This window comes from Aphis gossypii, chromosome 2 (genome assembly GCF_020184175.1).
Source record: "Aphis gossypii isolate Hap1 chromosome 2, ASM2018417v2, whole genome shotgun sequence".
Taxonomy (NCBI): Eukaryota; Metazoa; Arthropoda; class Insecta; order Hemiptera; family Aphididae; genus Aphis; species Aphis gossypii.
In genome coordinates, this window is record NC_065531.1 from 80,993,589 (window position 1) to 81,016,681 (window position 23,093).

Genomic DNA, 23,093 nt, shown 5'->3' on the forward strand with positions numbered 1-23,093 from the left:
AAAAGCAATAATAGATATCATTGTATATGAAAAACGATTCTGAACGAAGATGATTTGTCAGCCTATAGGATATAATTTCCAGTGGTTAGTGAAAACGGTGGTTTATGTTTTAATAGCCTGAATACACCAAAATTTAAGTTCTTTTATAATTATTGTAAGCTAAACTTATGAAAAATCTTGTATTATATTTTCAACTCTTAGCTACCTACACAAACATTTTTATGAATTTTGAACTACAAAATAATTTGCAAATATTCATGATTTTGACAAATTTTTGTCAAAATTTGAACTTCAAATGCTAATAAAAAAAATTGTGCCAATGTATTCTTATAATTTTTTAATCACTATAAGAATAACATATGAAGAACTTTGTATAAAATTTTCAAGTATTTTAATTGGGCCAAAAAAATTTTATCGACACTTCAAAAAAAATTCGCATAAAAATTGAAAATTTCAATGGTCTGTAAATAACTCAAAAAAAGTCAAAAATTTTTGAAAATTTAACTGTTATCTTGTTAATTTAACATACATCTTTGTAAAATCAATACATTCATCACTCCGTTCAGAATCTAAAACTCAAAATATAATAATAGTTATCCACCCCTATGAAACTTACTACCTACTTATACTAAATTTACATTATTACGTAATGCGCTATATGTTGGGCCAATCAATACGCTGTGGGTTATGAACTAAAAGTATGAATGTTAATTTAGTTAAATATATAATTTATTATTATAGCATAACTTGCTACCAAATTGATAATGATAACATATTACATTGCACAAAATATATTTATTATTTACCTTTATAATTAAATAATTTAATATAAATATATCATATATTATGTGATGAATAACAATGTTTATTATTTTGCTATTGTTCAAAAACATTATTTGTGAGGACTAAAAACCTTTTCGCATATTAATATTAATTTTACTATTGTCGTATAGACACAATGACGTTTTCAAATTTTATAAATCAATTTTAACTTTAAAGAAATTATATATTTTATACTATATTAATTTATTTAATTATAATATGATCTTATTTACTCAGTATCATGGCTAAGTATTAATATTTAATAGCATTATGCAAGGATCAATGATCATAGATATTTAATATAATAATATGTTTATTTATATTATATACCTATCTATATTATAAGTATATTATACATTGTATATATGTATACCTAACAACCGTGGTTTTGGTATTTAAAAAAGTCCTAACCTCTCAGCAATCGTATCTCTTATCACTAAACAAATTACAAACAAAACCTCGTGTGGTCCTGTTTTAAATAATCACAATTGACAATCAATTATTGTCATATTTATTTCGCATTTTCGTAGGACATTTTGTGTAAGTGTTATTTGTTTTTTAGTGGTACTGTACTTTTTAAATTGAAATATGGGAAGAAAAGCGAAATTCGGTGATGATGGGGCGGTAAAACAAATAAAAGGTCCTGGACGGAAAGCAAAAAAACAAAAACCACCAAAAATGCTACCAGGACTTCCAAAACTTGAAGGTAAAATAGTTAATATTATTTTAAATTAACCCGACCAATTATTTAATTTTGTTTTACTATTTTTTAGGTGATGATCAGCCAAAAAAGTTGAGTCATCGACAAAAACAGCGAGCTTCTAGAAGAGTTAAGAAAAAAGAAGAAAGAAAGTTAATTAAAAAAGAAAAAAAGAAAGGTGTTAAAAACATTGATGATGTTGAAAGTAAGAATTTCTACGTTATAAAGATAATAATTTATAATAAACCAAATGACTAGATACGTTTAAACATCTAAAGCTATATTAAACTATGTTATAATTTTATTTTTGCCAAGAATACTTTTAATCAATAATTTATTAAAAATATTTTAGATATCTTATTAATGTCAAAATGTATATGATTTTATAACCCTTATAATATTTCATTTATATTATATTTATATTTCAATTTATTTATTTTTTGATTTATTTAACTATTGAAATAGTTTGATACTGTGTATACTAAATATACTATTAATTATTGTAGGTATTCAAAACCTGCCTAATTTTATAATTTTTAAACTTATAACTTTTGTATTTTTTAGATAATAAGAATGAATCCGATACTACTAAGAATATAAAAAATGAAATTGTTAAACAGTTTTCTGATAGTAATAATAGTTGGTTGAAATCAAAAAACTCAAAATCAGTTATTCCCGAAAAAGGTATGTACCTATAAAATTTTTATTATGAATCACTTAATATATGTGTACATGTCATAGGCGTGTTTTTAGGGGAGGCAGGGTGGGTAGCTGTCTCTCCAGCTACTTATTGGAGGGTTTTACCATCAGTTGTTTATATTCAAATATTAAACAATAATGTGAAGATTGGTTAAAGTGGTTAGCTGAGTTGGGAAAAGATACCATATTATATTGTAATACTATGAGAAAAGAGTCTTAAACGGAGCTAGGATTTGTATTCAATAAAAAATTGTAAAATATATACTTTATTTACCAAAATATGCAAAAACATGCAAAATATAAACACCACCATCTATCTCATCATGAGGTAATTACTGACAAAATTAATAACCAGAAGTTGCAAAAAAACATGCTATTGCATATAAATCCTTGCTCTGGTCACAAATATGGTAGGTAATATGAAGTTGATGGATGTAGTATAAATGTAGTATGTAAAAATTAAAATTTTACAATTTGCCTCCCTAGCCATGGAGGTCTGGTCCCGCCTATGATACTAGTCTAATATACCTACATATTAAATAATAATGTTAGTATATTAATTGCTCCAATATTCTGAATAATATTTTAAATTGTTTTTTTTTCAGATGATGATATAGAAAGTTATGATAGTAATTCAGATATAGATGATGAAGTTACAGAGGTATAATTTTTATTTATTACCTACTTATTTTTTAAGTTATTGATAAAAATGGTTTATTTTTACTATTTATTAATTAATAAGATTAATAATTGATAAATTAAGGTTAAAAATATAAATTTGTGATTTGTAAAATACATTTATATAACCTTAACTCAACTCTTTATTACCATTATATTAACAGATATTTAAATTATTTTGATTAGTAACTTAAATTTCTTTTTTATTTAGTAGTATACTATTGTATAATAAATATTAATGTATTATTTCAGGGAAATGGTTTAGAAAGTTTTGATGAAGATGGCCTATCAGATGATGATGATTATTTGGTAATACATAATACATATTATAATTTATAAAATTTAATAGCTAAACTAATATTAATTTATACAGGCGGGTACATTGGACGATGTTGATAGTTCAAATGAATCTGGAATTGAAGATACTGTTCTTAAAAAGAAAAAATCATCTACAAAGAAAAGAAAAGCAGAAGAAAGTGATGATGAATTATTACCCATTGAAAAAGCAGCTAAAAAATTAAAAGCTGCAAAGAAAAAAGAAGAGTAATATAAATTATTTAATGATTATTAATTTTTTTATTTATTTAGTTATTATTAAATTATGGGTACTTTGTGTTTTAGCGCTGAAGCCGACGAAGAAATGAAAATGCAAATTAATGTTGCAAGCCAAGATGTTTTTGTTTTTCCTGCCAGTGATAAAATTGATGAACATATTCCTATACCAGAAGTAGAACAAAGAATTAAAGATATTTTATTAGTATTATCTAATTTTAATAAATTTCGCGAGGAGAATCGGTAAATTTAATGTTTAATTATTTTCTTGTCTCGATACTATTGTATTTATTTGTTATTGTTTAGAAGCCGACAAGAGTACACTGATCTGTTACTCAAGGATTTGTGTACCTATTTTAGTTACAATACATTTTTAATGGAAAAAATGATGCATTTGTTTCCACTCGAAGATTTAATGTCTTTTTTGGAAGCTAGTGAAACACCAAGACCAGTAACTATTCGAACAAACAGTTTGAAAACCAGGAGACGTGACTTAGCTCAAGTAAATACCTTGCACTAATATGGTCATAAAGATAGCTAATGTATTTCTAAAATTTTAGGCATTGATCAACCGAGGAGTTAATTTAGACCCTATTGGTAATTGGTCTAAGGTAGGGCTTGTTGTGTACAATTCTACTGTGCCAATAGGAGCCACTCCTGAATATTTGGCTGGACATTATATGCTTCAGGTAAAAAAATATATATTTTTTTATTTAAAACATGTTTTGAGTTTTAGGGTGATGAGTCCACAATAGTTTTATAATTTTTAATTCTAAGTTATTATTAGGATGGGGAATAGTGACAACAGTCCATAACTTATTGATTGAATAAGATATCATAGCCTTGAACCACATATTTTAATTTTTATCAATTCAATAACTTAATTTATTGGCCCAATAACTATTTATTGAACCAATATAGTTCTGTGTGAGCAGCCCAGTAAAGCCCATAAGTCTATTAAAGAATATTCTTATAAAATAATGATGCCCAACCTTTTTTCTAATTGTTCATTTATGATTTATCTAACGTTATTGAATTTAAATTTGTAAAATTTTACTTTGTGTTAATGTTTTACATATTTAGGTATATACTTTTTTTATGATTTAATAAATATTTATATTAATAGGCCGCTTCCAGTATGTTACCTGTTATGGCTCTAGCTCCTCAAGAAAATGAATTTATTTTGGATATGTGTGCTGCACCTGGTGGTAAAGCCTCACATATTGGTAAATATATATTTATTATTTTTGTTTATAAATTTTACAATTTTTTCTTTAATAAGTTATTTAATAAAAAATATATTTTTTTCCAGCTGCAATAATGAAAAATACTGGAGTTTTAATTGCTAATGATGTAAATAAGAACCGTGCAAAAGCAGTTATTGGTAATTTTCATAGAATGGGAATTGCCAATTCTGTTATTTCAACATATGATGGTAGACATATACCTCAAGTGAGTAAAATTTAAAATTGCTTTTATATGTTGATAGTTGATTTTATAAATTTCCGAAAATAGAATTTTGAAATATTTGTAAGCTACATTACCTATGTTGAATAATAAAAATTGTTTTTACAGTTAACTTATTTAATGTTTATATTTATTCTATTTTAGTTATTCAAAAACTTCGATAGAGTATTATTAGATGCTCCATGTACTGGAACTGGAGTCATAAGCAAAGATTCTGGAGTTAAAATGAGTAAAGATGAAACCGACTTGCAAAGATGTTTTACATTACAGCGGGAATTATTGCTAGCTGCTATAGATTCTTTAAATTTTAAAAGTTCAACTGGAGGTTATTTAGTTTATTCAACTTGTTCAGTACTCGTAAGTAATTCATCCTATTTGATCCTTATTTTGAAATTTATTAATTTTGATTTTAATTGTAAATAATTTTATTTATTACATATAATTATGTCAACAATTCAATTTTTGTTGTTTTAGGCAGAAGAAAATGAATGTGTGATAGATTATGCTTTAAAAAAAAGAGATGTAAAATTAGTTGATACAGGATTAAGTTTTGGTACTGAAGGTTTTACAAATCTTCGTCAACACAGGTATTTTTTTTTTTAGTTGTCTAAATAAAAATGTTTATTTAAATTACATAATTGTTAAGTATTATTTTCTAATATGTTTTTTATTGTTTAAGGTTTCATCCTACAATGAAACTTACAAGGCGTTTTTACCCACATACTCATAACATGGATGGATTCTTTGTTGCAAAACTTAAAAAATTTTCAAATATTATTCCAAAAAATAATGAATCTGAAGATAATGAAGAAGAAACTGAAATAAATAATATTGATTCAGAAAATGTAGAGGTTCAGAATACTTTTGAAAAACCAGTAGCAAATATAAAAAAACCAAAACATGGACGTGGAAAAAATAGGGCTGAAAAAAAAAATTAATTTTTACTGTTTGAGTTTGATATTATGACTTCAAAGTAAATAAATGTTTTAAATTAAGTTTAAAAAGAAGTATTTTATTGAGTTTAAAATTGTATCTACAACAAATTATTAGATTCCAGATTTGAATAGTTTTGGTTATTGTATGATCATAAATGAACATACTTTTTTTGAACTATGACATTGGTCTAATGTGTTATCAAGACAATTTACGATATCATTTCCTGTATATATTGATAAATGTATATTATTATTAGATAATACTAATAATATTAAAAAATAATAACCTGCTAGCTATATAGAAAAATACATCTAAATTATTGCATTGGCATTTAATTAAAGTCTAATCAATTAATGAATAAGATCAACTGCTTGCAACCTTTTTAAATAATATTAAAAAAGTATACTGTGAATTTATAATTTAATAACACGTGGTTCACCGTTTACTATAAGTTCAAATAACCTAACCATTCGTCAACAATATTTTTCGATATTTTAGTAATGAATAAAAATATCGAAAAAATTGTGGAGTGGTTTCAACCCTCAGGACACCTCCCTAAATACGCCTCTGATAATACTGATTTTTGACTTAAACCCATAAATTAGTATATTATAAAACTTATGCCCGCACACGGATGAACTAATACTATCGTACACTTTGGAGTTACTTAATTCTTTTCCTCTAGAGTCTAGATAGGCAACACTGGCAAATATTAAAATATACACGGCTTTTCCGTAGATATTCCTTTTCACTTTTTGTTTCGAACGGCATCTGTATGCGACTATGGCCCCTATGGCTGCGACCAAAACGATCAAATATTTTACGACAAAGCTAAGCTGTATTGCAACTAGGATTCGAAACATTGCGAATGGAAGGATTGAAAAAGAACCAGAAATTGCACGTGAAGAGCGCCACGTATGGCTTGACTTCATGCTTCTCATTAATCCTCAATCACAAAAGCAAAGCGAGACAGCCCGTGAAACGGCTCAGTTGGTAAAGTGAATAGTCGAGCAAACCTCAAAGATCAACAACTAGATAAGGTTCGACACACAAAAAGAAATTTATTAAGTGCTGATTTGAATCTATATTACATGTACTAATTACACACAAATTAATTAATAAATTAATTACGTTATGGGACTGCTATGGTGTTTAAAAGAAAATGTCTAAAATTAAAAAAATATATATTTAAAACCGAACAATTTCGGTTATGTTATCTAGTAATGTACATAATATATTATATAGGTAATAATGTACCTAATAAATTATGTAGATTGTAGGTAACACTATACGAGTATATTTTAAACTAAGTCTTCCGAAAAATCGCAGGTGCCCCTTAGTTCATATGAAATATTAACCTGCACAAAGACTTCCAAATACAAGACTACTTTTTAGTGCTTACTTACTGGTTCAAGTTTCATCAGTTTAATGAACACATCACTATCAGATATTGTTTTTGATTCTTGAGCGATTTACAGTAATTTTATTTGTTTAGCCACATCACCCATTTTTCCATAATAAAATATTAGTTAGGAGTTTTTTTCATACACATAGATTATGACTATACATGACTTTCGGGTATCGCAAGTTAAGGCAAATACTATAATATAGTAATATGTAGGCATATAATATATTTTAGATACATATGCGTTGATTTTTACTTATGAAAAAAAGTTAAAGTTAGGTGATGGTTTTTTAATATTGTTTGCCGTATATGAACGACTAGGTAATAAGAAACCTTGTATTAAGTTTCTAGCTGTTTGACTGAACTAAAAATTACTATTCCAAACTGCATGCACTACTACGACACCATCCAAATCCACTCATCTCACACCTATTCTCACACACGCTATCCGACAATCTTCCACAACGTCTCAAAAGACGATGGTGTAGAAATCTCTTAAATTAATTACCTAAGTAATTTGCTCTGAAGGGTTTTGTCAATGGATAGTCTCCCTCCTCATATAAACCATGTCATGTAATTTTAGCCTCTTATTTATCACATTTGCTTATTGTATGAATGATACAGATTGTAAATATATATTAAATATTTTAATAAAAAAAAAAAAAAAAAAGCTTCTTGACTAAAAAAAATACTATCAATATAAATATAAAAATTTGAAAAAGTAGATTTAAAATATTATACGTCTATTAATAGCTCAAAACGATCCAAAACATTTTTCAAATATTAAGCCAATATACTTCAGGTACCTGCGATTATTCATTTTTGAATTACAATTAAAAATTAAAATTGATTTAATTGAAAATACACAAGTGTTGTTTGCGTAAATAGATTTGCCCGTATTTTTTTCCAACCGATTCTATTGAAAAATTATGAGATTTTACTTTTGATACTTAAATGCATCAATAATATAGACACAATTTTAAACAGACAGGTACCAGTGTAGGTACCACCTTCAAAGTTGAAGATTTTTACTGTTCAAATGTCTCAACCTAACCAATTTACCATCGCAATGCATTGTTCCACCCAGAATTTAATATAAAAATTAAAAAGTGATTCCTATTGGCTGTAGGCTGTTACAGTCTAACTTGACTATAACAAATGATGAAATATTGAAATACTTATACTATATACCAAATACCATTACCTATACCCATACCAATAAAGTTAAACAATAGGTATTATTGTATTAACTATTAATGTATTATAATAATGTTCAAGTAGTACAATGTATTACGTATTAGTGGAACTACAATTTCCTATACTATTGCGATACTACCAACTACCAAGGCCGTAGCCAGAAAAGAGGTAAAGGTTAGAGTATACATTTTTATATTATGTAATAAAATATGTAGGTATAAAAATATTATTTAAATTTTAACTATTTAATCTTATTCAAAAAAAAATTCAGGGGGTAGGTTATGAACCCTAAACCCTGGCTACGGCTTTGGTTACTATATATACCTATGTATATTATAGGCTATTTTTGCATTATTAAACAGTTTAAATTGCTGAATGAAAATCAAAAACATTTAAACAATAATATCTGATACGAATTTACAAAATACCATGGTTAAATACTTTGCCATGATTAATACATATATAGATACACACATATGCACATGACGTATGAATGCGTAATTTTACGAGCTATAAAATGTATAAGCCTTAGATCATAATTATTATGATAGTATATGATGTAAGGTATAAAGAGTCGTGGTTCAAAATAGTGCATATATTTTACAAAAAACCCAAAAAACGAGAATAATCCCTATGGCATATACTACGCGGGTTAAAGTAGCAATCTTAGCATATGCAGCGCTACCTGTGGCCGTTTAATCATATTATCTATTCTGTGGTTTAATCGTGCAAGTGTGCAACTCATTTCGGTTTTCGGTACGTTTTTTCATGCGGGCGGCCGTACTAGTTTGGTTTCCTTATTCTAATCTTCATGGTTATAACTTTCAAGGTGTGTATCATAGAAAAGAGATGATAAGTGATAACATTAATAACAATATTATTATTTTTAATTGTTGTTTTTACTTATTAAAACGACGTACCATTTAGGGTTTCAACTACAATTCATAGCCATCAACTAATCAAGAGTATAGTGCGTCACAGAGTTACAGGTCTCATTGATCTTTTGATAGTTTTCTGCTACCGAGATTATGTAACATTCTAGGTACATGTCGTTTTCATTGTAATGGTTGAACTAAATTATTTGTGTTCTACGTCTTGAATCGAACTACACTAGTGTTGAATTATTGTAACAATGTCGATCTTCGAGAACAGTGCAACTTTGAAGGACAAAGTCGACGATACACATCCTTTGAAATGCACGATTCTCAATTCACGGAACACCAGTGGATATACGGTACATAATAATAAACGACTTTAAATACGCGATCTAATAATAACAATAATTTTGACTGATTTTGTGTTTTTTTTTGTTTTAGGAATATGTCATTGAAGTAACACGCACTGGTGTTCAGGATTACACTTGGAAAATATTCAAGCGGTACAGTGATTTTGTTAAACTTCAAAACATGTTATACAAGTTGTCACCAAAAATAAATTTGGATTTACCTCCAAAAAAATTCATTGGAAACATGGATCGAAAGTTGGTGATGCAACGACAAAATGCTTTACAAGTAATGTAAAATATTTCACTTAAAAATAATACTGTATGTTTCAAAATTATTCACTTTACTACCAAATATATTTAACTATAATTTAACAGAATTAAAATACTATAATAGACCAGAATTTATCTCTGCATCAGGTTTTATTTTTTATATATTATAATTTATTATGATTATTTTGAAAAATTAAATTAGGTAGATTCTAACCTTTTCTCACAATAAGAACACGACATTAAAAGAAGACATTCTCAAATATAGTTTAAAAGTTTCCCATTCTCTGTTCAATGTAAGTTTTTTAATTTATTGTGATTGGAATATTTTATTCTTGTTTCTAATGTATGTTAAGGCATTTGAATTTTGAATGAGTGTAAATAAATTAACCTACTAAGGTATTTGGAAAATAAAGCTCCAAAATCAAAATACGGTAAAAAAAGAGCCCCGTACCAACTAAATGCATCACATTTTTTTTTTTAAATTATTACAATGTACCTTTATTCCAATATAACTATTATGTAACACCTTTTTTTACATAGGTATCTATGTTTATATCGCTTAAAAATGTTATGTGTGCAAATTAAATATAATGAAACAAAATTATTGTATTTTCTAATGGCAGTTGGCCACAACATTAGAAAACAATGCTACTAAGTTATTATGACAATTATTTTATATATTTTTTAATTATTTTAAATTTTTTACCACTCTTAAACATTTTTAAAACTATGTACAAATGACAATTATTTTATTTATATTGTGATTATATTTAATTATGTAAATCATAATAAAAACAATAATCTAACCACATTTGTAACAATACAATTTTTTGATACTAAGATACCAACACCAGTTTAAGATGAAGTCAAATCTCAATGACTTTTATTACTATACACTTCAATCAGTTAAATCTCTTATATTTCAAAATTCAAATGTATATTTATACCTGTAGTTAAAAATATTTGGTGTATTATTTTATTAAATATTCTTATGATATAAAAGTATATACAACTTATTAAACAAATATTTTATATAATATATATTATATATGGTTATAGATATTTGATACCTATGACAAAAAAAGTATTACATAATTATATTGAAATGAAGATACATTCTGAAATTAAAAAAACAAAAACTGTTATGTATTTAGTTGGTGCTCTTTTTTCCTATAGCCGTGGCTTTTTTTACTGTATTTTGATTTCGGAGATTTTCTTTTCCTAGATTCCATACTAACTATACTAAATGTTCCAATGATTACACAAAAAAAGTATATATTTTTTTATTTTATTATTTTAAATGAATAAATTCAATTTATGCATTAATAAATGATAGTCAAAATTTGTATTTATGTTTTTAGAGCTCTTTAAATACAATGGTTGAGAATTTAATGTTAGCAAATTCATTATTGGTAAGAAGCTTTTTGGATCCAGAATCATATAGTGAATATTGTAAAGGTAATATTGACTGCTATTATTAGTAATTATATCTAAATTTATTTTTTGGATTTATTAAAACATTTTAAGCTTGAAATTAGATCCTTTATTTAAATATGTTGTAATTTAGTTACTAACGTAGTAACCTATGTATAGAAATTGTATATTATAAAAATGTATATTGAAAAAAAAATATTAGTATAATGATACAAGAAATATTATTAGTTAATTGACTCATCTTAAAATTACAAGAATTAAAAATGTACTTCTTAAAAAAAGGAAACATTTTTTAAAATGAATAAAAAAAAAATAATGAAACACTAAGCATTTAATGGCAACTGTATATTATTGTTATTTACTTATAAAACAATTTTATCAAAATTAAATTTTCAAATTTCTATTTAATAACATACCAATAAATAAGGTTATTAGTTTTTGGTTTTACATAGTAGTACATAATTAGTGGTGGTTGATTAGATGTATAAAATTAACAAACTTTATATTATACTAAATATAAATTCATAAAGTTAACTAAATATATTTACAATACATATATATCACACTATTATATTACATAAGTCAGTTTTTCTTAGGAAGCTTAATAAATTGGTGATATTTTCAGTGTGGTTCTAATGTTCCGTCCATGTTGGGTGGAATGTTATATTTTTTGGTTATTGATGTATTGATAGCACTCAGTATATACTTGACTGATAAAATAACTGTATAGGTAGTGCACCAAGTAGGTTCCTCCTTGGCTAAAAAATATTTGTACACATTTAATATTACTAAAATTAGTTATAATTTGGTCGTGTTTATCCGATTGGTCCATTAAGTAGAAAACTTTTATTAAAAAAGTAAAACATAATTCAGAGATTTATAATTAACTTCGAATAAATCCTATCCCGAATTTTTTCTTTTACTCAAGCATGATTTAGAATTAATATAATATGTTAATTTCATAGAACAAAAAGATGATCATAAACAAAGGTTTCTCTGTACATTTAATTTAAAAATCTAATGATTAACCAGTAAATTTTTATTCTAGAATCTTTATTTCAAAAAGTTGGCATGGTTCTTAGAGGTAATCGAGAATTTGAATTATCTAAAGAACTACCTAATATTGGATGGCGCTTAAGAAGAAAATCATTTTTATCTAAATGGAAAAAAGATCCAAAACAAGAACTGTTATTGTCGTGGACTGAATGTGGCCCTGACCTTTTACTTAAACAGTTGGATTTAATTACAGTACTAAAATCTATCTCTAGCATAATAGTAAGTTAAACTTATTTATATGAACATAATTATAATTTTTTATAACACTATTATTTTTTTAAGCATCCACTTGTAGACATTCCTGTGATATTGCCAAGCCCTGAAGGATATACATTATCAGTTCACAATATTCAAGTTGGCAGTTTGAGAGATCTGCTCTATCAAACCACACCTTTGCAACCTTTCTTAAAAAAATATTGGGATACTTCATCTCATGTTTATTTACCAGACCAGACTATGGTATCCTATATTAAACAGATCTTATATGGATTGAAATTTTTACATGATAACCATATCCCATATGGTTGGTAAATAAATTTTAAATTCTTTGAATTTATTGTTTATTCAATTGAATTACTTTTCTAGGTCATTTGCATTCTGGGAATGTTTTAGTCTGTGATATTGAAAATATTAAACTAACTGGCATTGAAAATAGTACTTTAGGATTACCTTCATATTATCGTTCATTTTTAGTACAACTTGGAAAAAAACGTATACAAAGTTTAAATGATATTGATGTTTATGGATTTGGTCATATTTTATATGAATTCACTGAAAATGAACCTTTATTAAGGCCTTTTTGTGAACATTTTTCTCAAAAAACCTCATTAAATTTGAGTAAGATCATACTGTATTCTTCATAAATAAAAATGTATCAATTAGTAATTCTCAAAATTATCCTTTTACTTTTAAATTATTTGTATCATATAAAACTATTAAAATAGGTATTACTATTTATAAATATTAAAAAGTTGTATAACAATAAATTTTAACATTTTTCAGCAAAACAAATGAAAACTATACTTGCACCTCCTTCATCAAAGTTACTCATGCCAACTGTGAATTCAATAATAACAAATTTAAAACATGCACGAATGATTGATGAACAAAAAGACCCATCATTTTTCAAATGTAAAATACCAGTTTTAGTAAAAGAACATTATATTCTAATCGCAGAAAAATGTATGTCTAGAATTTTTGAGGATCAAAAAAAAGTAAGTATATACAGCTTCAAGTTAATACATTTATACATTCTAATTATTTTGAATTTATAGATTGCATTAGAAAAACGTCATAAAAAAATTTATAAAATCATCCATGACCCAGAAAAATGTTCTGGAGTAACACAATCAAAACATTTTGTAAGTAGATAATAAAATAATTAAAATCATTTTTGAAGTTTTATTAATTATTATTATTTTGAAGGATTTTCATTCAATTAAAAGTAATAGTTCACTTGACATCAATAATAGATCACATAGCTCTAGTAGTAACAGTACATTAACTTCTACTGGATCTGATATACAAACTAATAGTAGTGAGTATCAATTTTTTATTGTTATATCAATGTATTGTAATAATTATAAATATTGGTAATTTCAAGAATTCAACTTTCTAATTATCCAATAGTATTTTTAAAATTAATTAATTTAGTGATGAGCGCTATCAAACTTTTTTGTAGTAGTTCTCTATTTGAACTGTTTGATAGTCATTCTATAACGATTTAAATAGTTCTAATTAATTAAATTTAAAAACTATTCAAATTAATTATTAAAAAATAGTTGTAACTTGTTAATGTGTGATAAAAATACTCAATAGTCGATACTTCATTTTATGTTCATAGTGTTAGAATGTGATGCTACTGACGGTTTAAAGTCTAAAAAATAAATAGAGTAGCGAGCTAATACTTAGTATCTACTATCTAGTACTTAGAGGCTAGAATAATAAATCTAATTGTTGGCCAATAGAGATATATTTAAATAACTCATAAGAATGCTTCATCCACATGTTTTATCTCTTTATCTTATATACGAAAAATATGGTAAAATCTTTTTCACCCAAGTAAAAAGCATTAGGGCTGTAGTCTAAGTTAAACAACTCAATTTTCACTCTATAAAAGAAATTAAGGAAATCATTGGCTGTGTCATCATCGTTTTTAATGTTTTGATAGTGCCCATCACTATTAAATATATTTATAAGTTTTAAATAAAAATCTTTAATTTGAGCAAATAATATTTAATTTGGGCATTTTAATTGTATTGTTAATTGAACATGATTAGAATTTTTTAGTAACCATTCTTACTGAATTTGGTTTAAATTCTTTATTATATTTTTTCTTTATTAAGTTATAAATATATGTTGTCATTCAAAACTATAAATGTAGACTTCAAAAAGGATAAAAATAAAATTATTATTTTGTGACTATCAAGTTGTATTAAAACCAATTTTTAAAAATTAATTACTTTTGAAGTAATAATTCTTTAGAGAAATAAGGAATCAAACATAGAGAGATTTAATTTAATTTAAGATTTAAATTACTCTTATGATTAGAGCATAATGAAGAGTATTAGTTAATTTTCTTAACTCATTGTTTTGGAATTATATTAGTTTATTATATTCCATTTAGGCCATGAGAATGAGATGATTTTGAAGATTAAATAAAACTGTATCGAAATCTGAATGATTGTTTTTGACTTTATCGTTTATGTAATCAATAACTACAGCTTGAAATAGTAGGTTGATCAGCATCAGTGTCATGGTTTAGGTCTTAATTATTAAATTATCATAATATAATTATAATCAGTATTAAATCTTGATTTATATTATAACATTTATCTCTTGGTTTCCAAACTAGATCATTTTAAATGTACCTATACATTATTATTATTATATTTTACATAGTTGCTGTTAATTCATCATCTTTAGTGTCCAACCCTCCACCACCGCCTCCACCACCACCACCATCAACAACAACTATCCCCATTATTTCATCACAATCAAATAACCAGAGAATGGCTTTGTTATCTTCTATTAGTTCATTTGATACTAATAAACTAAAGAAAATTGTGAAATAATAAAATAAAATCTTTTAGATTAATATTAGAAAAAATTTATTTTGTGTTGTATGTATTTTAAATTGTTCCTAAGGTGCTATTGATTGTTTTTTTTAATAAAAACATGAAAGAAATTATTATTTTTGATATAATTTAAATTACTTATATCAAAAATTGTCATAACTTTTTGACTGTCAAATTTAAAATGTTGTTTATTGTTAAAATTGTACTAACATTATCTATTATCTATTTATAATATTACAATTTCAGTAAGTTAATCAAAGTTATATTTTTTTTACCGTTTTTCTTAATAAAACAGATTTATATAATGTTGTTATTATTTTTTTTATAGAATTGACATTAAAAATTAAAAAATATTTTATTGTTATATTTTTTAAGAACTCAAGAAAATTAACTATGTTTCATTGTATTTAAGTAAAACTTAATAGTGCATGACTATTTAAATTAGGATGTTATATAACACTGTTAATATAAAATTATTATTCTTTTTTTTTTTTTAATTATGTTAATTATTCTGCCATAAAAATAAAATACCTATTATTGTTATTATTTATTATATCAGTTAGCAAAATTATATTTAATTTGTTTGTTTGTTTGTTTTAAGTAACAAATTAAAAAACCCCTTCAATTTGGAACAAAAATTATTTGTTATTACATGTGATAAATAGAACATGTGTATACATTACACGTTTTATTATCAAGCTTATAAAGGAATATCTGAAAATATTTGTTCATATTTCATTATATGTGTTATATTTAATCCATAAATCTCAGTATTAAATATTATTTATAAAATATTTGAATCAAAAATTAAATGTACAAAATAAATTAGTATCTAAAAAGGTTCTAATAAGACTCATTCAAACAAAAAAAAAAAAAATGAATTGTTTAATTCTGTTCATATTTTCATTATACTTTTATTATTATGTTTTATATTATTATTCATTATTTCATTGTACCAATTTCATATAATTTTATTAACCACTATTTTACTAAATAATATTATATCTTTATGTATTTAAAAAAACTAATAAGTTATTCGTTATTTAATTTAATTTATTTCAAATGTTGTAATAAATAGGTTTTTGTTACATTTAAATGAATTGTATATTTTGTTTTAATTTTTAATACCAATATTATCTAAATAAATGTTGTATCCATGTTTTTATTTAAATATTATATCATTATTATTTGTTGTTATTTTGTTTTTTATATTTCCTAAGTAAATAATAATTCAGTGGTGATATTAATGAGTAATTATTTGGCTTATAGCAACTTTTATTATTTTTTTACTAATAATATATTTAGTCATCGAGGTCAAGCAATAATAACTAGGAAATACCATCACTTTGTACTTGATTGTGAATCTGTAATGGGCATTTGAATATCTATCTGCTGTCAGTGATGGCTAAATAAATTAAGCCGCAGTTCATATGTCTTACCATATGCCCTGAGAGTGACCTGTGCAGATATATAAAAAACGTGTTTAAGAAGATACTACCTCTACAAATTCATAGTTGATTATTTTTTTTTTAATTAATCTTTAACTTTGGTGACAGGGGCCATTAGCTTTATACAGTAAATACTATATTTTACTTATTTATGGTAACAAATAACAATTTAATTACTATAATATGTACGGGGGACTTCAGCTATTTGTTTTGTCTCTTTTAATTGTTGTATCTGATTTACTGTATTTTTGTTTAAGGGCTTTTAGATGCTTTTGTATTTTTTGCGTGTTGGTAAATTAAATCATTTCTGTATATTTGCTATGTCCTAATGTAAAATGAATTTAACATTTATAAATTAAAATATAATACAACAAAATTATAAAAACATTATGCTTTATCAATATTTATAAGTCAAGTATAAACAATTACTTAATTATCATATTGTAACAACTAACAAGTAAAAGTGTAACACTGTTTGAAAGAGAACATTTATTTCGACAATTCGGGAATCAATGATTAATTAATAAAAACCCGTGCTAATGCTCGTCACTTCATGCATTTAGCACTACACTCCTAAAAGGATAATAGGAAAAAAAGCAATCGATACATATTTGATTTTTTCAAATACTTTTAGTATCTCAATATTAAATTAAATGCCAACAATATTTTACTTTAACAGAGAAATACGTAAAATATACATTGTTATTTTGTAGCTTTTGTAGCGCTTTCCCTTATCCATTCCCATTAAGTTTTATTTAATTTGTGAATTTTTTTTTAAACATTACCTACCTACTTAATATGTTGTATAGGTTATATTTATGTATCAAATTATTTTAGCGATAGAAGCAAAAAAAGTTTTTCTAAAGTTCTAGGTATAACTATCCCTTTGGGTACATATAGGTAGTATAGTTACCTACTTAACCCAAAGCACTCATAGGTAAATCCAGCAGATTGATTTGGAAAATTTTTACTGAGAAAATAAAGAGTTCATGTTATTTTATGGACAAATCGATAGTTTGGATTTTTTGCCAATATCTGACGTACTTATTGAAGAAATGTCTTACTTTTGTAAAGTAAAACCATGAACGAAAAGAAACACATGTCTTGGTGGAATATTTTGATCAGATATATATTGGGACATACAAGATACAGCTGACGTATTGGCCAAGGAAATAAGTTCAAATTTAAAAAAATACCACCTTTTTCCATCTTAAATTCGAAATGTACACGAAAGTATAGGTAGGTACTAAATAACACCGAGCGTAAAAATAACCAAACTGAAACCTGGAGGTTTCAATAGTAGATTCTCTATAAAGTTGGTAAGCCATAAGTATCCTTCTATTTGGAATCTCATTAAAAAAACATAGACTTATAATATAAGTCTATAATAATATATGTATATGAGTTTCCAAGAGAATGCAGTTTTTTGAACAAATATGCGATGAGTATATATGCGAATAAGTAGATCGTACATCTCAATGCGAAACTCGTCGCTTGTATGCACGATTTATAAATTATAATTGGGTCTCACACAGTGGAATAGACTATACACAAAAATTTATAATCACAATAAAAACCCTTTGTAAACTACGTGTAAAAATGGGTAATTAAAAAAAAATATTAGATCTTTAAAGGACCATCCAACTCAAAAAATCAATTATTATTTTATTACCACAATAAATATAATAGAGTCTAACTAAGATAATGATACTACTAAAATTCATTTGCGACTATTCGTTCGCTAGTTCCGGTGGTTCTTGACATTGCGATGATTATTAAGATGTGATATTGTCATGAATAATATTGCTAAGTGTATTGAATTAAAGTAAACTTATTTTGTTTCAATAATCTATTTACTTGGCGAAGAATTATTTTATATTTAGAATAGTATATAAATATTAATAATAATATTGTTTAAATAATAATAAGTTAAAAAATGAGGACCGGCCGAACCCCTGTTAAGAATTACTGTACTCGGTAGTCGCCACTCGCCAGTCGGTACTATTCCATGGGTTATCTGTGAGTAAACATAACTACAGATAATAAATTACAGATAAATAATAAGAAACGGTGATAATAATTACCTATTATTATTTATTATACTACAAAACCTCGGCTTAGATAGTAAAAACGTGTACAAAACAAAATACGTTTGTAAATTATTATTGTAATAACTAATAACACTATTTTTTAAAAAGTACCTTAGATTTATATTATAAACAGTACAAACTTAGTGCTTACACTTGTAAGTACTAGCAATTTTAAAATAATTATAATAATTTGTAGTGTGTACTATTTAAGGGGTTTAGGGACCTAAGCATTACAGTTGGCATAGAATAATAATATTTATTGTATACTATGATATTATGATTTACAATAAAATATTATATTATAGAATATTGTTAACCACTATAAAAATAAAATCTTAAAATTTAATATTTTTAAATAACAAAAATTAAAAGTAGATACAAACATTTAATAATAATATATTGTATTAAAGGATTGTTTTAAAAAAGACAAATGGATTATAACGAAGTCAAAGTTAATTTAAGGAAGTTTGGTTTTCCTCTTTCTACTGAAAATGCATTAAATCAAATACGTAAGTATTATTGTATCAAAATTAATCAAAATATTTAAAATAATGACAAAAGTATTTTTTATTTTTAACTTTATTTTTTGAACAAAAAATTGATTAAATTTAATAACTATTATAATTTATTGAATAATAATTGTAGATTAGCATCAATATAAATAACGTCTATAGTGCATTTATCCTTATTTCAGAGACTATTATTAATGGTGAAACATCTCGTAAACAACATTTAAATGAAGATCTTGCTATGGATTTAATATCAGAGTTTATATTTTGTGAAACAAATGAAGAAGGAAAATCTACCAAAGTAATTAATGAAACTATTTTTATTTAAAAGAATGTTTTAATTAATTTTTTTGTACATTTTTTTTTTATGAATAGCCAATGTCTCGAATTAGACATTTAGAACTATTAGTAATGATTTGTGAATACTTCAATAAAACAAAAATTAAACCAGATAATGATAATTGTTGTGGAGATACCGCTCTCAATGCTATATTTATGACTTTGTTCCCTCAATTTGGTGCACCACCTCAGCGAACAAATATGCTAGTGAGCTTAGTATCATTAGCCATATCTACTTACTCTAATCTCATTCTACAATCTGCTGGTGTACAAATGCAACAATTGGGTTGTTCATCTAAGTATAGCTCTCAATTAGCTGATGGACTAGTAAAAAAGTTTTTTACTTTTATAAGTACCAACAGCTCATCATTACATTTATTACCTCAAAATGCTCCATTATTCACTGCCAATTTGATGACTTCATTATCAGAACTTTATTTTAATACAAGTAATTATAAATAATATAATAATAATATTAAAAATATATATTATACATTTTTTTTCCTGTAATATTCTGGGTCTGAAAAAAGAAAAATCCTAATTAACTTTTTTCAACTCTTTAAATACATAAAAATGACTAAAAGTCAATACTTAAATTTTTAATAACATAATTATTGTTTTATTCAATTTTAGAAACTACTGACACAAATATGAATATTAAAGAGCCACCTCGTATTGTTCTAGAAACTATTGTACGTTGGATCAATTCTGATCCTTGTTTATGTTTTACTGCACATTACACAGATTTACAGCGTGCATTGCCTAGTGGAGCTATTCCAATGGCAGCCACATTGCCTTTCCTAGGTTTATTCAGGTGGTGTTTCTTTGCTCCTTTATGTGTGAAAAATAATAAAGACTTAGAACTCTACTCTGAACTCCATTGTGCATTGATTGAAAGTGTCATGCAAGGTTGGAAAGTATATTCAGAACAAAACCCAAGAATTAGTCGTCCTTATACTTTAAGTGTTCATTCTGTAATACCTCAACAACTAAAAGATCTTATTGAGGAGACTATTAAGTAATTATTTTACTCTAAACCATTATATTATTTTTTATTTTATCCATTAAATAATCTTTAAATAATTGTATAAGAATTTGAATAAAATATACAAACCTTTTCTTAAATTTTAATAGTTAATTAATCATTTTTTTTTTTTTTTAATTCAGGTCAAACGATCAAGCTTCAACTCATGCTGTTGAAATAGTGGTAGAAAGATTAACTCAGAGCATACATGCTGCTATAATATCTGATACTATTTTTGGAAATAAACGTAAGAAAAATTTAATCATTCCTAAGGACCTAAAATATAAAATATAAATTATTGTTGATTAATTGATTTGTAATCCTTATGATTTTCAGAGGATTTAGTTAATCAATTAGAATCACTTCCAAAGAATGAAGTTTTAAAAACCCTTATTAAACGTATTCAAGTTTAAAGTTCAAAATGGAAAATATTATACTAAATTATTTAAGAAAAATAAATAATTAAATTTAGGTATTTTTTTATTTTTATTTATAATTTATAATTATCAATTACTGTGTAAAGATAGTATATAGGTATTATGTAAAAATAAATCTATATATTGAATAAATACAGTCAAATTCTTAATTTGAGGTTTCTAGCAGCCGGTTATCAACCAATGTAAATCGATACACAACAGTGCAATCCGCTGACAGCGGATTGACATACCTCCTGACGTCCTGACTTTGATAGTTTGGTGCTGTTTTCTACATAAAAGAACTTTAAGTCGAATCATGTGTTTGAGTGTTACGTAGTCAGTAATCACCAGTGAAAACTGAAAATTCATTTACAATATTTACACGCAACTTAACTTCCCAAGTACGAAATCCAACTGCATCGGATCACAGACAATGTGGGCACATAAATTAAATTATATATTTATTGAGTTCCTAGGAATAAATTCTATAATATAGTCAATAAACCATTATGCTCCAGTAGGTATTATTTAAAGTTTGGAAATATATTTTATAAACTGATAGAAACACAAACTAAATATACAACATTTTAATATTATAGTATATAATATATTTTCTTTTAGTAGATAAATATTCATCAATGAAAATATAATTTATTTAAATATAATATATATATATATAAATCCAACCACAGAACACTAAGTAACAAAGTAATATGCAATTACACCACTAACTATTTATTAATAATTAGGGCTAGGAAGTTGACGCATTTTGAATTTTTTTTGGAACTTTTTAGACGATGTTCTCCTGACTATAAATGTATTTCATTAGCAATTTGAATAACATTTGAATAGCTAATTTGTGTTTTGCATTTTTTTGAATTTATTTTGACATTTTTTGACATTTTTAGTTATTTTTATTGATTTAACACTATAATTTACTCCTTATCGTTTCTTGCTAACTTTTATGCCTATAACTTAAAACTTATTAAAATTTGTAAATTTTTTTTATTTCATATTTTTGTTATTTTTACGTCATATTTTGACTACCTAATTTGAAAACTTTGATTAATGTACATAGAATTTCATAGTAAAATAGAGTAAAATATTTAAAATAAAAAAATTATTTTTAATTTTTATTAATTTACTAAAAAAAAGTCACCGGAAAACGAGAATATTTACGCTAAAACAGTTTTCGACAAAATCGATTTTTTTATATAGTTGTAACTCAACAATTAGGTAATCACTAATCACTGTAAATTCATGAAATTTTCACCAAAATATGTTTGTATTAGTGACATTAGTGTTCTCTTATTCTCTATATCATAGGCACCAGGTTTTGTAAATGCCAATAGAGGCCGAATTTACTAATTATTATCCTTAACTTTTTCCCTTCTAAATAATTTAAATATATATGGTTAAAGAGTAGAGACGCAGGAAGTTAACTATAACTATACTTATGTCTATATTTTTAACTGTCTCCTCTTAAATTAACATCAAATCTCAATATTTTTAATGGTGGCTGCGGCCCCCAAGCACCCATGTAGTTGGCGCCTATGCTCTATATACAGCTTAACTTTTTACATATTTTCAGTGCCGGATTAAGAATAGGTGCCGCCCTAGCTCCTAGGCCCTTTAAAATATGCATCACCTACCCCGAGAAAAAAAAATGTAGTAAATAGTTGTATGATTTTTCTTCCATTTCTTAATATTTTAGCTTTTTTTTAGCTATTTATTGACAACTAAAATTTT

General features: G+C 25.3%; 3 protein-coding genes across 3 annotated transcripts; all 3 read left to right on the forward strand.

Annotated features, from left to right (window-relative positions):
* The first annotated feature begins 1,262 nt into the window (after window positions 1-1,262).
* On the forward strand, window positions 1,263-5,925 carry LOC114121376 (probable 28S rRNA (cytosine-C(5))-methyltransferase). The gene is made up of 14 exons (XM_027983678.2): window positions 1,263-1,528; window positions 1,596-1,727; window positions 2,087-2,206; window positions 2,827-2,882; window positions 3,152-3,208; window positions 3,273-3,442; window positions 3,521-3,694; window positions 3,758-3,953; window positions 4,012-4,140; window positions 4,578-4,677; window positions 4,764-4,903; window positions 5,063-5,275; window positions 5,393-5,505; window positions 5,598-5,925. Exons 1-14 carry the CDS (start codon window positions 1,411-1,413, stop codon window positions 5,854-5,856), a joined length of 1,977 nt encoding a protein of 658 aa, XP_027839479.1. The 5' UTR covers window positions 1,263-1,410; the 3' UTR covers window positions 5,857-5,925.
* A 3,234-nt stretch (window positions 5,926-9,159) lies between these two features.
* Window positions 9,160-16,683, forward strand: LOC114121378 (PX domain-containing protein kinase-like protein). The gene is made up of 11 exons (XM_027983680.2): window positions 9,160-9,285; window positions 9,384-9,690; window positions 9,773-9,967; window positions 11,313-11,409; window positions 12,434-12,660; window positions 12,724-12,964; window positions 13,027-13,278; window positions 13,444-13,655; window positions 13,716-13,802; window positions 13,867-13,978; window positions 15,343-16,683. The coding sequence occupies exons 2-11, from the start codon at window positions 9,589-9,591 to the stop codon at window positions 15,513-15,515; spliced, it is 1,698 nt and encodes a 565-aa protein (XP_027839481.2). The 5' UTR covers window positions 9,160-9,285; window positions 9,384-9,588; the 3' UTR covers window positions 15,516-16,683.
* A 2,367-nt stretch (window positions 16,684-19,050) lies between these two features.
* LOC114121384 (integrator complex subunit 15) lies at window positions 19,051-21,514 on the forward strand. Its single transcript, XM_027983693.2, has 7 exons — window positions 19,051-19,211; window positions 19,467-19,565; window positions 19,751-19,866; window positions 19,941-20,352; window positions 20,538-20,922; window positions 21,072-21,175; window positions 21,265-21,514. Exons 2-7 carry the CDS (start codon window positions 19,487-19,489, stop codon window positions 21,339-21,341), a joined length of 1,173 nt encoding a protein of 390 aa, XP_027839494.2. The 5' UTR covers window positions 19,051-19,211; window positions 19,467-19,486; the 3' UTR covers window positions 21,342-21,514.
* The last annotated feature ends 1,579 nt before the right edge of the window (window positions 21,515-23,093 follow it).

Coding starts and splice junctions, on each gene's coding strand:
- LOC114121384 (XM_027983693.2), top strand. CDS start 19,487: ATGGATTATAACGAAGTCAAAGTTAATTTAAGGAAGTTTGGTTTTCCT. Junction 19,867..19,940: donor AAGAAGGAAAATCTACCAAA/GTAATTAATGAA, acceptor TTTTATGAATAG/CCAATGTCTCGAATTAGACA. Junction 20,923..21,071: donor CTTATTGAGGAGACTATTAA/GTAATTATTTTA, acceptor TTTTTAATTCAG/GTCAAACGATCAAGCTTCAA.
- LOC114121378 (XM_027983680.2), top strand. CDS start 9,589: ATGTCGATCTTCGAGAACAGTGCAACTTTGAAGGACAAAGTCGACGAT. Junction 13,656..13,715: donor TTTTTGAGGATCAAAAAAAA/GTAAGTATATAC, acceptor TTGAATTTATAG/ATTGCATTAGAAAAACGTCA. Junction 13,803..13,866: donor TAACACAATCAAAACATTTT/GTAAGTAGATAA, acceptor ATTATTTTGAAG/GATTTTCATTCAATTAAAAG.
- LOC114121376 (XM_027983678.2), top strand. CDS start 1,411: ATGGGAAGAAAAGCGAAATTCGGTGATGATGGGGCGGTAAAACAAATA. Junction 3,443..3,520: donor GCTGCAAAGAAAAAAGAAGA/GTAATATAAATT, acceptor TTTGTGTTTTAG/CGCTGAAGCCGACGAAGAAA. Junction 5,276..5,392: donor ATTCAACTTGTTCAGTACTC/GTAAGTAATTCA, acceptor TTGTTGTTTTAG/GCAGAAGAAAATGAATGTGT.